At 42.1% G+C, this 13,335-nt stretch overlaps 1 protein-coding gene across 1 annotated transcript in view; it reads right to left on the reverse strand.

The window, feature by feature from the left end:
* The window catches only part of VPS13A (vacuolar protein sorting 13 homolog A), a 427,491-nt gene that overhangs the window by 18,381 nt on the left and 395,775 nt on the right, over positions 1-13,335 (reverse strand). Inside the window, exons 70-71 of the mRNA XM_082266808.1 lie at positions 10,464-10,587; positions 3,518-3,592 (exon numbers count right to left, since the gene is read on the reverse strand). Coding sequence (XP_082122934.1) covers positions 3,518-3,592; positions 10,464-10,587 — 199 coding nt within the window. The remainder of the gene's footprint in view (positions 1-3,517; positions 3,593-10,463; positions 10,588-13,335) is intronic.

The following is a 13,335-nucleotide window of genomic DNA, read 5'->3' on the forward strand; positions in this document are numbered from 1 at the left end:
AACTTTTTTTTTTTTTTTGTATCCCCCAGTCGCAACAGCGCCCCTCAGTGTTACCTGCCTTTTTGGACACCACAGAGAGAGAGAGAGAGACCCCAAGGCTCATCCCTGATGCACAGAAGTTTTCATGAGCTTGCTCAGTGCTGTCCTGTTACAGACAGGAAGTCTTTGGCCCTTTTTCCTGGGTAAAGGAGGCGGCTCCGCCCCTTAACACGCCTTCCGGCGCCTCCCCCTGGCTCCACGAGGTGTTTGGTCACCTCAAACATGGCCGCCCCCATGCTGGAGACACGAGGCTACGCCAATATGGCGGCCTCGTGTGCACTGCAAGACAATGGCGGCAGCCTGTTAGGATAGCGGCGGCTTAGCAGCGGCCTGCGGGATGCTGTGTTTGGCCTAGCGGCCTGCATCGGCCCCCCAAACTTCACCCTGGATGGTGATCAGCCTGGCTGGCGGTACCGGACCCTGGCGGGCCGCATACGGTCCGTGGGAAGGCAGCCTGCCCTTGCTGGAGGAATGCGATCTGGACTGCAGTTATACATGCATAGACATCGCCCTGTGAACACCTCTGACAGGTAGGATACCTTATGCTACCACAGTAATATTCTAGTACTGCCACTGACTTCAGTCATCTTTACAGTTTTGAAATGACATTAGATTGTCAGCTCCCAAACCAAGCCTCCTGGTTTCTTGTTCACAAAAATCACACTCAAATAGGGGGATCTGTGATATGTTATAGGATAGAGGGGAGACCCATCCTTACCATTTCAGAGAGGGGCCCGCGTTCACCACAAACCCGTCAGGGGGAAAAGGGGGAACATACTACTCACCATACCGGAACCAGGCGGGCGCCAACTCCTGACAGTACCCCTCTCCACCGGGGTGGGAGGGCTGTCGACCAATACGGACGCCGTGACTCATGGTCATTGGCGTTTAAGCGAGACGTTTAACTCGCAGGGTCAGTCCCCGTCCAGTGGGACTATGTCGCGGCCGACCCAGCGCGGAGCTATGGCCTGCACGCGCTAGTAGGCTGAACTGGGGTGACCACTGGATCTCAACATCCAGCCCGTCGCCCAGTTCCAGCTTTCTTGCTTGAAGATCTCACAGGTGAAAAAAAGCTGTCTAAAAAATCTTTCTAAGAAAAAAATCCTGCCAGGACCGAAGATCCTAGCAAGGCATCTAGGTCCTTACTCCTAACTAGACAGAAAAAAACGGATTTGCTGTAGCAGGAAGTGAGAGGATATACCCTCTGGGACTGCCCCTAGGGTGTGGCCAGAACGTTTTCTTTCCTGTCTAGTCCTACTCCTGTAGAGGGCAGTATAACCCGAGTTGTTATTAATCAACGAGGACTACGTCTGTCAATGAGCGACAGAGAAATATTGTTATTTTTGCAAAATTGTCGCTCTTTTGTTTATAGCGCATGATCAAAAAAATTGCACGGGTGATCAAATACCACCAAAAGAAAGCTCTGTTTGTGGGAAAAAAAGGACGTCAAATTGGTTTAGGTACAGCGTCGCACCACCGCACAATGGTCCGTTAAAGTCACGCAGTGGCGAATCGCAAAATACCCCCTGGTCAGGAAGGGGGTAAAATCTTCTGGGGCTTAAGTGGTTAAAAATGTTGATCTCTGAGTCCGATTACATGTACCAGATTCAACCTCATAATGGTATATACAAGTGCATTTTATAAAAATAGAATACCAACAAAAAGTTAATTTATTTCAGTAATTCAATTCAAAAAGTAAAACTCAGATTGTATATAGATGCTTTACACACAGATATATTTTTCAAACACTTCTTTCTTTTAATTTTGACGATTATGGCTTACAGCTAGTGAAAACCCAGAATTCAGCATGTCAGGAAATTAGAATTTTACATAAGACCATAAAAAAAAAAAAAAAAAAAAAAAGGGTTTTTAATACAGAAATGTTGGCTTACTGAAAAGTATGTCCAGTACAGTATACACTCAATACTTGGTCAGGGCTCCTTTTGCATGAATTACTCCATGCAGGCCATCAGCTTGTGGCACTGCTGAGGTGTTATGGAAACCCAGGTTTCTTTGATAGCGGCCTTCAGCTTGTCTGCATTGTTGGATCTGGTGTCTCATCTTCCCCTTGACAATACCCCACAGATTCTCTATGGGGTTTCGTTCAGGCGAGTTTGCTGGCCAAGCATTGATACCATGATCATTAAACCAGGTATTGGTACTTTTGGTAGTGTGTGGGCAGGTGCCAAGTCCTGCTGGAAAATGAAATAAGCATCTCCATAAAGCTGGTCAGCAGAGGGAAGCATGAAGTGCTCTAGAAAGTCCTGGTAGTGGGCTGTGCTTACTTTGGACTTGATAAAACAGTGGACCAACACCAGCAGATGACATTGCTCCCCAAATCAATAATGACTGTGGAAGCTTCACACTGAACCTCATGCAACTTGGATTCTGTGCCTCTCCACTCTACCTCCAGACTCTGGGACCTTGATTTCCAAATCAAAATGCAACATTTTCCACAGTCAGTGATGATTTGGGGAGCAATGTCATCTGGTGTTGGTCCACTGGGTTTTCTCTAGTCCAAAGTCAGTGCAGCCCTCTCCAAAGAAAATTATAGAGCACCTAATGCTGACAAGCTTTATGGAGATGCTGATTTATTTCCAGTAGGAATTGGCACCTGCCCACACTGCCAAAAGTACCAATACCAGGTTTAATGATCATGGTATCATTATATGTTTGACTGGCCAGCAAACTCGCCTGACCTAAACCCCACAGATGCACCTGTATATATCTCTTCTGACTGTTATTCTCAGAGTGAATTAGAAAGTTTGTTCCCTAACTATATACCTGGTTATTTAAATTTACCACTGCATATACATAAATAGTCAAGAATAAATTGTCTTTATTTAAACCTAACTTATTAACTAAATTATATACCAGAGCTTTTTTTTTTAGGTTTTTGTCTGAATAAAAACAATAATAGGCCAACTAATGGATTATGAAAATAATTGCTAGTTGCAGCACTATACATATAGTAAGTATTTCACTGAATTGCAGCAAACTCCAGCGCTAGTTAGTTTTAAAAAAATAATGCAAAAAAAAGTAGGCCATGAAACTCAAATAAATATACACTACAAGTTTAAGTCAGGTGTGAAAAAATGCAGTAGACTGCTGCTGTGGTGAAGACACCAATTTTCAGATATTTGTAAATTTTCCTTTCACTTCACAATTATGTGCCACCTTCTGTTGGCCTATCACATAAAATCCCCAAAAAATAAATTTACGCTTTTGGCTGTAACATGACAAAATGTGGAAAATTTCAAGTGGTATAACAGGTTTTTCACTGTATGTAATCCCATAATATAATACAGAGCACAAGTAAATGTAATTTACTGCATATATTACATAAAATGTGTTCAAACAGTCTCTAAATATCACCAAAAAATAGTGACCACCTTCTGGAGTCAAGCAAGCCAATAATAATCATCATCATTTATTCACTGCTCTATTTTAATGCAGTAACTAATATTGTTGTATTTACCTTGGCATCTTCCGGAGTCTTAAAATTGATTATTTTTCCAAACTCCTTGGCATGGAAAACAGATTTCACTCGTTCCTGCAGGATAAACAATTTCAGATGTAAGAAACAGACTCATCATTTTTATCCATGTTTTGCCTAGGGAATCTGCTATGAGGCTCTTGGTAATGAACACGAAGGTTCTGGCCACTTCTTACAGGAAGTGAAGTTTCAGTGTTTGCATTCATTTCTGGAATTTTCATCCACTTTAAGCCCATGATCTTCAAAGAACAGGTTGTACAGTAAACAGGCACTGCTTTTCATTTAGAAATGTTGCTGTATAATAGATCACTCCAGACAAAATATTGCTAAATATCACTATGTATTTTTTTAGCCAATGTTTAAAGCTAACGCTATTAAGATAAACATGATAATGTTTTGGGATTAGACCAAATTTCAAGAATTTTGTGTTTTACAGGTCAAGGAGCGTATTCAATAAAGGATAACATTTAAGTGGTTCTAAAGCCAAGACATTGTTGTACCCTAATGCAGTGGTTCTCAACTCCTGTCCTCAGGACCAGCTAATGGTCCAGATTTTAAGTATTACCTTGGGGAGATGCAGACTAGAATACTGCAATCACTGAACAGCAAATGATATCACCTGTGACGTATTTCAGTTATCTTGCAAACCTGGCCTGTTAGTGGGTCCTGAGCACTGGAGTTGAGAACCACTGCCCTAATGCATTCCCTGCATTAGGGTAAAAAAATCTCCCAGTAGCAGTTTTGTCCCCTCAAATTCACAACTCTGCCCCAAGCTACATCACCAGTCATCTCAAAATATCACCCAAATTGTTAATTCCACTCCTCAAGTTCGTTTCCAGGAATTCTCCAGGGCCTCTTTCAGTCTCTGGAACTCCCTACTACAACTAGTCCATGTATCTCATACTCTATGTTCAGGCAATCCCTGAAAACTCATCTCTTCAGGGAAGCCTCAACCTAAAAACTGTACATTGATCTCCATCAGCTCATCCCCCATAATTAATACCTTTTGTACCACTTGCCCCTGCCTTTTAGGCTGTAAGCTCCAGGAGCAGGGCCCTCCTAGAATTCTTGTTTCAAATAGTATTGTAATTGTTCTGTTGCCTTTTATTTTGTAAAGCACTGCCCAAACTGATGGAGCTATAGAAATCCTTAATAATAATAATAAAATCGTAGCACTGTGAAGACCTTTATGCTCTCAGAGAAAAGACAAGATGGAAGGTAAGTGGCACAAACTGATAGTGGTTGTCTCCCACAGCAAAGTGAAGAAATCACTGATGACTTAGAAAGATATGAAAGTGAAAATTTAAATTCCCTCATGTCACTAGATATCAAGAAGTTTCCACAATAAAACAGGACCTTTATACGATAGCAGATACTGTATATCCATCGGCTTGGATCCCTTGGTTTGGCATGGCATTTAGAACCCCTTCCCCAGGGAATGAGGGTGTGAAAGATGACTGGTCGGTCTAGGAACTGGAATCTGACTTAGAGGAACTTAACAAACGTTTTATGCAGAACTACTGCCAATCAGCTATTGATGCTTGTGCCTCTAGGAAAAAGAAGGAATTAGCATTCACAACAAATCTTGAAGGGGGTCCCCAATAGAATTAGAAATGCCAGGCATCTCTGTATCTGAGCCTGCTGTAGAAAGTGGTGGTGGTGGTCATGCTGTGAGACAGGAAGAAGAATGAGCACCTAGAGATAAAAGAGGGAGCTCTGGCTGCTGCTGACACAAGCAGATGCAATTGGGGTTTGTACGGGGTCCAGAAAGTGCAATCCTTTCCTGTGTCTAGTTTACCCTTGCATAGAGAGCAAATTGAGTCCTAGTTGGATGGTTCCAAAGGAAGGCCACATGTTTGTTTAGCCCCGCACATGCTAAATATCAGCAGCTGCAGTACCGGAAGTAAAGGAGATTCCTCCAACTCCCCAGAATGCTCACAGACCAAACTGAACGAAGACTCAGGGCTCTTTCACGCACTCCGCTCCGTCGGCGGACTCCGTTTATCTCAGCGGGGGATCGATCAGCCGATCCCCTGCTGAGCAGGAGAATGACAGCTGTTCTCCACACTTTGTGTGAAGAACAGCTGTCAGAGCCCCATACATCTCTATGGGGGAATCAGATGGGAACGGACCGTCGGTCCGTTCTCATCCGATCCGCTGGACGGATGGAAAGTAGGGTTTCCATCTGTCCAGACTTGACGGATCGGATGTCAGTGGACATGTCTCCGCTGACATCCGATGCCCCATAGAGATGCATGGGGGGACCATTCAGATCCGCCAAAAAAATTGACAGGTGGATGTGAACGGTCCGCCTCTGTGAAAGGGGCCTAAGAGTCAAGGCACACAAAGGGATATGGCTGTAGGACCACAATCACTGCATGCAGACAAAAATTGTGTTTTCAGGTATAAGGCAGCATTGACCCTCTGCTAAGTAAAAGAAGCTGTTGGGCTACGTGTGAAAAGAAATACCCAACACAGCAAAAACTTTGTGAGGAAGAGGCTGGTGCACACAGGTGCTCTATCCATTTTAGTAGTGCATCAGGGTGTCCTATCCAACAATTAAACAATGGGAAATTTTAAAATGGTGGTCAGACCTAAATAGTGCCCAGCCACCAGAGGCACAGAAATACTGTGAAATGCCTCAGTCTCTCAACAAGAGAAACAATAAAATGGAGGGTATCCCTGCCTAGCTCTCATAAATAAAGGGGAACGGTTTAATTAGTTGCAGCATAAATCTTACAACTGTAGCAAGAGAGTCAAAACTTATAATATCCTATAATAGAATATAGGAAAGTACAGTAGTAACATTTTGTATTTCCCTCACATACTCCCTAGTAGTTATAACTGTTTCTGTAGTAACACATAGCCCCCAACTGTCCCTGATTTCGAGGAACTGCCCCTGATTCAAAGCAGTCCCTCTCTCACTCTTTCCTCCTCATTTGTACCTCATTTTGGGCTGTTAAAAATTTAGTTGTATATCAGATGCCCTTTTTAGCTTTCAAAAAGTGTTTCCCAGTACAAAACATTTCATCTCATTTCTAAATTGCTGCATTTGTAATTTCAAAAGCTAGTATATAGGAATATTAGTAAAAAAAAAAAGAACTTGTGGATTTAACTAATCTTTTTTTTTTGGTAGAATTCTCCTATAAGGAGGCGTGACAGGAGGTGTGTCCTATGCCAACAGGCATCCTTCATTCCCATCTCAAGACGTCATGAGGTACAGTTGTGCTCATAAGTTTACATACCCTGGCAGAATTTATGATTTCTTGGTCGTTTTTCTGAGAATATGAATGACACAAAAATGTTTCTTTCACTCATGGTTATTGTTTGTCTGAAGCCATTTATTATCAATCAACTGTGTTTTGTCTTTTTAAATCATAATGACAACAGAAACTACTCAAACGACCCTGATAATTTTGGCCAGATAACATGCACACAAGTTGACACAAAGGGGTTTGAATGGCTATTAAAAGTTAACCACCCTCATCTGTGATCTGTTTGCTTGTAATAAGTGTGTGTGTGTGTATAAAAGGTCAATGAGTTTCTGGACTCCTGACAAAACCTTGCGTCTTTCATCTAGTGCTGCACTGACGTTTCTGGATTCTGACTCATTGGGAAAGCAAAAGAATTGTCAAAGGATCTGCGGGAAAAGGTAGTTGAACTGTATAAAACAGGAAAGGAATATAAAAAGATATCCAAGGTATTGAGAATGCCAATCAGCAGTGTTTAAACTCTAATCAAGAAGTGGAAAATGAGGGGTTCTGTTGAAACCAAACCACGGTCAGGTAGACCAACTAAAATTTCAGCCACAACTGCCAGGAAAAAAATCCCACAAATAATTTCAGGTGAAATACAGGACTCTAAAAACATGTGGTGTGGCTGTTTCAAAATGCACAATAAGGAGGCACTTGAAGAATGATGGGCTGCATGGTTGAGTTGCCAGAAGAAAGCCATTACTATGCAAATTCCACAAAGTATTCCGCATACAATACGCCAGACAGCACAGAGACAAGCTTCAAACCTTCTGGCACAAAGTCATTTGAGCTTTTGGCCACAACCATAAATGCTACATTTGGAGAGGAGTCAACAAGGCCTATGATGAAAGGTACAGCATTCCTACTGTGAAACACGGAGGTGGATCGCTGATGTTTTGGGGATGTGTGAGCTACAAAGGCACAGGAAATTTGGTCAGAATTGATGGCAAAATGAATGTAGTATGTTATCAAAAAATACTGGAGGAAAATTTGCATTAATCAGACCGGAAGCTGCGCATGGGACGTACTTGGACATTCCAACATGACAATGATCCTAAACACAAGGCCAAGTCGACCTGTCATTGGCTAAAGCAGAATAAAGTGAAGGTTATGGAGTGGCCATCTCAGTCTTCTGACCTCAATATCATTGAGCCACTCTGGGGAGATCTCAAATGTGCAGTCCATGCAAGACAGCCCAAGAATTTACAGGAACTGGAGGCTTTTTTGCCAGGAAGAATGGGCTGCTTAACCATCAAAGATAAAGAGCCTCATCCATAAATACCACAAAAGACTTGCAGCTGTCACTGATGTTAAAGGGTGCAATACACGGTATTAAGAACTGGGGTATGTAAACTTTTGATCAGGGTCATTTGGGAAGTTTCTGTTGTCATTATGATTTAAAAAGAGTAAACACAGTTGATTAATAAATGGCTTCAGCCAGACACTAACCATGAGTGAAAGAAAAGTTTTTGTGTTCTCATTCATATTCTCTGAAAAATGGCCAAGAAATCATAAATTCTGCCAGGGTATGTAAACTTATGAGCACAACTGTATAGTAACAGCATATACAACTTCATGAATCTAACAATCACTAACAATCAATCTTAAAATACAGGAACAGTGAACTTCCACAGCTCTGGTCTTAAAAACTCAGAAAGAAATCCCCAGATATACTGGCCAGACCTAAATAGTGGAGTTCTATACTAACTAAACACAGACAAGTTGTCACTCTGGACTGCATGACCATCACAGAGAGAACACCAATATACTTAACCGCTTGCTGACCGCCGCAAGTAAATATAATGCGGCGGTCATCCCCGGCCAGGCAGAGTGAAGTATATATACGTCACTAGCCTATGACCTGCTTGTGAGCCAATAGTGGGCGAGCGCACTGAGGAGTCCGCGCGTGTGACCGGCGGACCCGATGTCCGCCGGTCACACTACGATCGTCGGTAGAGAGGGAGAAAGGCGGGCGGCTTATGTAAACAAGCCGCCTGTCATTCTCCCCTGTGTAAAAATGGAGATCAGACGGTTCTACTATGTAGAACCGTTGATCTCTGTTTTTACAATAGTAGACATGTCCCATCACAGTTAGAAGCATGCCCCTAGGACACACTTAACCCCTCCCTCTCCAATACAGTTAACCCCTTCCCTGCCAGTGTCATTTTTACAGTAACAGTGCATATGTATAGCACTGTTACTGTAACAGTGCATATGTATAGCACTGATTACTGCAGTAATGTCACTGGTAACCCCAAAAGTGTCAAAAATGTCAGTCAAGGGTCCGATCTGTCCGCCGCAATGTCGCAGTCATGCAAAAAAAAAAAATCGCAGATCGCCGCCATTACTCGTTAAAAAAAAAACACCAAAAATGACAAAAATCTTTCCCTTTGTTAGTAAACGCGATAACTTTTGCGCAAACAAATCAAAATACGCTTTTTGCGATTTTTTTTACCAAACATATGTAGCATAAAACAAATTGGCCGAAAATGTTAAAAAATTTTGATTTTTACATTTTTTTGGGGAATGTCATACAAAAAAATGTGAAAAATATTGTTATTTTTGCAAAATTTTCGCTCTTTTTTTGTTTATAGCGCATGATCAAAAAAATCGCACAGGTGATCAAATACCACCAAAAGAAAGCTCTGTTTGTGGGGAAAAAAGGATGTGAAATTCGTTTAGGTACAGCGTCGCACAACCGCTCAATTGTCTGTTAAAGTCACGCAGTAAAAACCCCCTGGTCAGGAAGGGGGTAAAATCTTCCGGGGCTTAAGTGGTTAATGAACTGAAAAAAAACTGTACTTAGTAACTGGAGAGACTTCCAGGATTTCCAATATTTAACATGAATCTATCATTACCTGTTGATAGTAAAACTAAATCTTCTATTTCAAGCAAAAAAATATAGCAGAAGGGAAGGAACTTCCCTTCTTCTAGGGATATTAAGCAGCACTAAGCATATGTGAAGTGGGAGGAGTTATAACCTCAGGGGGGCTGGCTTTCTGTTTTCTATATGACCTGCATCAGGAAGCCCTGGCCGACAGTGAAACAGTTGGAAATTTAGAATGGTGTTCCGGCCTAAACAATGCCCAGCCATCACCGAAGGCAGAGAAATACAGTTAAATGCCTTGATCTTTCCCAAAGATACATTAAAAAGGAGGGTATCCCTGCCTAGCTGACAGAGGGGAAGTGGGGACAGTTTAACTAGTCTCAGGAGGATTTAAACAACTGTAACAAGGGATTTAGAACTCACAATGTCCTACATTAGAATATAGGAAAGTACAATAGAAAAAATTATTTCCCTCATATTCCCCATGGTAGTTATAACTGTTTCAGTAGTAACAGCATATAAAACCCCACGTACAGATAAAAGAAAAAAAAAATCCTCAACACAGCAAACGATCCGACAACCGCTCACAATACATCTTCAGATGTAGGGCCAGTAAACTTGCAAAGCTTTGCTCGATAACTCAATTCCCAGATACGTATACTGGCTGGTTCTGAATAACGGAGTCCTATACTAACTGAAACGTGGACATGTTGTCACGCCCGACTGTATGACCAGTGTAGAAAAAACACCAAAATACTTCCTGAACTAAGAAAATCTACACTTGTTAGGTAAATGTCTATTTACTATAATTTTAATTCCTCAATGGATGATAAAGAGGTTTACTTACCTTTGCTTCAATGCGTAGTCTTCTACCACTCACAATAATTGGCTCTTTGGTAAACTCATCAAAACTGTACTGCCACTCACAAGTAAGCTGTCCAAACGTTCCTTTAGTAACAAACAAAATACCACTGGAAAAAAAAAGAAGAAAGAGGATTATCTATGGCACACAAGCATTTGATATTAAATCATGACACCATACTAGATTAAACTGTGTGCAGTTTAACAGTATGAGCCTTATTCTACCTAATAGCAATGATTACAAATATACTATCTATCTATTAATGCCATATCTTTGTTTTGGAGCACAACGTTTAAAGCCTGATAACAGAAAATACCCTTATTGAACTGTATTTCCATGGAATCTCAAGCAAATCAGAAAATACAGACTTGCCTGTCTTCAGGGAGAGACAAACAGGAAGAGCATAAATTGCTTGCCTTTTACTTCTTCCTCAGCATTTTCCAGGGAAATAATTTAGAATATCAAGGATGCAATAGGGAAGGAAATGCTACCATGGAGATTATGTGGCTATATATCATTACCATGAAGAATAGTGGTTTATTAAATTACACTTCTACTCTTTATTTTACACTACTGTTCAAAAGTTTTAGGCAGGTGTGAAAAAATGCTGTAAACTAGAAAGCTTCAGAAATAGAAGTGTTAATAGTTTCTTTTTAGCAATTAAAGTGGTTGTAAACCCTTGGGGGGAAAAAAAAAAAACACCTGCAAGACAAAGGCATAATGGGCTAGTATGCATCGCATACTAGCCCATTATGTGTAACTTACCTTAGAACGAAGCCCGACACGGACCCCCGGACATCGCTGCGGGCGCTGCCATGATCCCTCGTGATGATTGGCCGGAGCCGCGATGACGTCACTCCCGCGCATGCGCGCGGGAGTGATTTTCCGGCAAGCTCCCGGCAAATTAATTGAAGGTCCCCCCGGACCTTCAGAGCGCATGCGCCGCTCGCGAGAGCGGCTGCATGCACTGTAAATATCTCCTAAATCATGCCGGTTTAGGAGATATTATTTGTACCTACAGGTAAGCCTTATTATAGGCTTACCTGTAGGTAAAAGTGTCAAAAAGCGGGATACTACCGCTTTAACAAAATTGAAATTAAATGAACATAAGAGAAATCCAAATCAAATCTAAGTTTGGTGTGACCACCTTTGCATTCAAAACAGCATCAACTCTTCTAGGTTAACTCCCACACAGTTTTTGAAGAAACTCGGCAGGTAGGTTGTTCCAAACATCTTGGAGAACTAACCAAAGATTTTCTGTGGATGTAGGCTGCCTCATATCCTTCTGTCTCTTCATGTAATCCCAGACAGATTTGATGTTGAGATCAGGGCTCTGAGGAGCTAAACCATCACTTCTAGGACTCCTTGTTCTTCTTTACACTGGAGATAGTTCCTAATGACATTGGCTGTATGTTTGGGGTCCTTGACCTGCTGCAGAATACATTTGGGGCCAATCACACACCTCCCTGATTGTATGGCATGACGGATAGGTATCTGCCTGTATTTCTCAGTATTGAGGACACCATTGATCCTGATAAAATCTCCAACTCCTTTTGCAGAAATACAGCCCCAAACTTGCAAGGAACCTCCACCGTGGCCTGCAGACGCTCATTATTGTACTGCTTTCCAGCAATTTGGCAAACAAACTGCCTCCTGCTACAGCCAAATATTTCAAATTTTGATTTATCAGTCCAGAGCACCTGCTGCCATTTTCTGCACCCCAATTCCTATGTTTTCATGCATAGTTGAGTCGCTTAGTCTTGTTTTCACATCAGAGGTATGTCTTTTCGGCCTCAATTCTTCCATGAAGATCACTTCTGGCCAGACTTCTCCACACAGTAGATAACTATACCTGTGTCCCACCAGTTCTGTGCTGATGGCACTGCTGGGCATCTTTTGATGTTAACCACCTGCCGACCGCCGCACGACTAGTTACTGCGGCGGTCAGCCCCTCACAGGCAAAGTGGCGTAGGACTACGTCGCTCGCCTGTGAGGCTCTAGGGGGCGAGCGCGCGCACGCTGCCGGAGGCACGCTCCCGCCCCCACTCGCTCACATCCCCGCGCGTGTGACCGGCGGACCCGATGACCGCCGGTCACTCGCGATCTCCCTGTGGAGAGGGAGAAAGGCAGGCGGCTAATGTAAACAAAGCCGCCTGTCATTCTCACCTGTGTAAGAACAGAGATCATACAATCCTGCTCTGTAGGATTGTATGTCTCTGTTGTTACATCACTAGCCACACCCCTTTACAGATAGAAGCACGCCCCCAGGGACACACTTAACCCCTGCATCACTAATAAAGTTAACCCCTTCCCTGCCAGTGTCATTTTTACAGTAACAGTGCATATGTATAGCACTGATTACTGTAGTAATGTCACTGGTACCCCCAAAAGTGTCAAAAATGTCAGTCAAGGGTCCGATCTGTCCGCCGCAATGTCGCAGTCCCGCAAAAAAAAAAAAAAAAAAAAATTGCAGATCGCCGCCATTACTCGTTAAAAAAAAAAAACAAAAAAAAATTACAAAAATCTTTCCCTTAGTAGACGCAATAACTTTTGCGCAAACCAATCAAAATACGCTTATTGCAATTTTTTTTTACCAAACGTAGCAGAAAACAAATTGGCCTAAAATGTTAAAAAATTTTGATTTTTACATTTTTTGGGGGAATTTCATATAAAAAAAATGTGAAAAAAATTGTTATTTTTTCAAAATTTACGCTCTTTTTTTGTTTATAGCGCAAAAAGTAAAAATCGCACAGGTGATCAAATACCACCAAAAGAAAGCTCTGTTTGTGGGGGAAAAAAAAGGATGTCAATTTCATTTAGGTATAGCGTCGCACGACCCCGCAATTGCCCGTTAAAG

The sequence above is a fragment of the Pelophylax lessonae genome (assembly GCF_965119305.1).
Source record: "Pelophylax lessonae genome assembly, chromosome: 1".
Taxonomy (NCBI): Eukaryota; Metazoa; Chordata; class Amphibia; order Anura; family Ranidae; genus Pelophylax; species Pelophylax lessonae.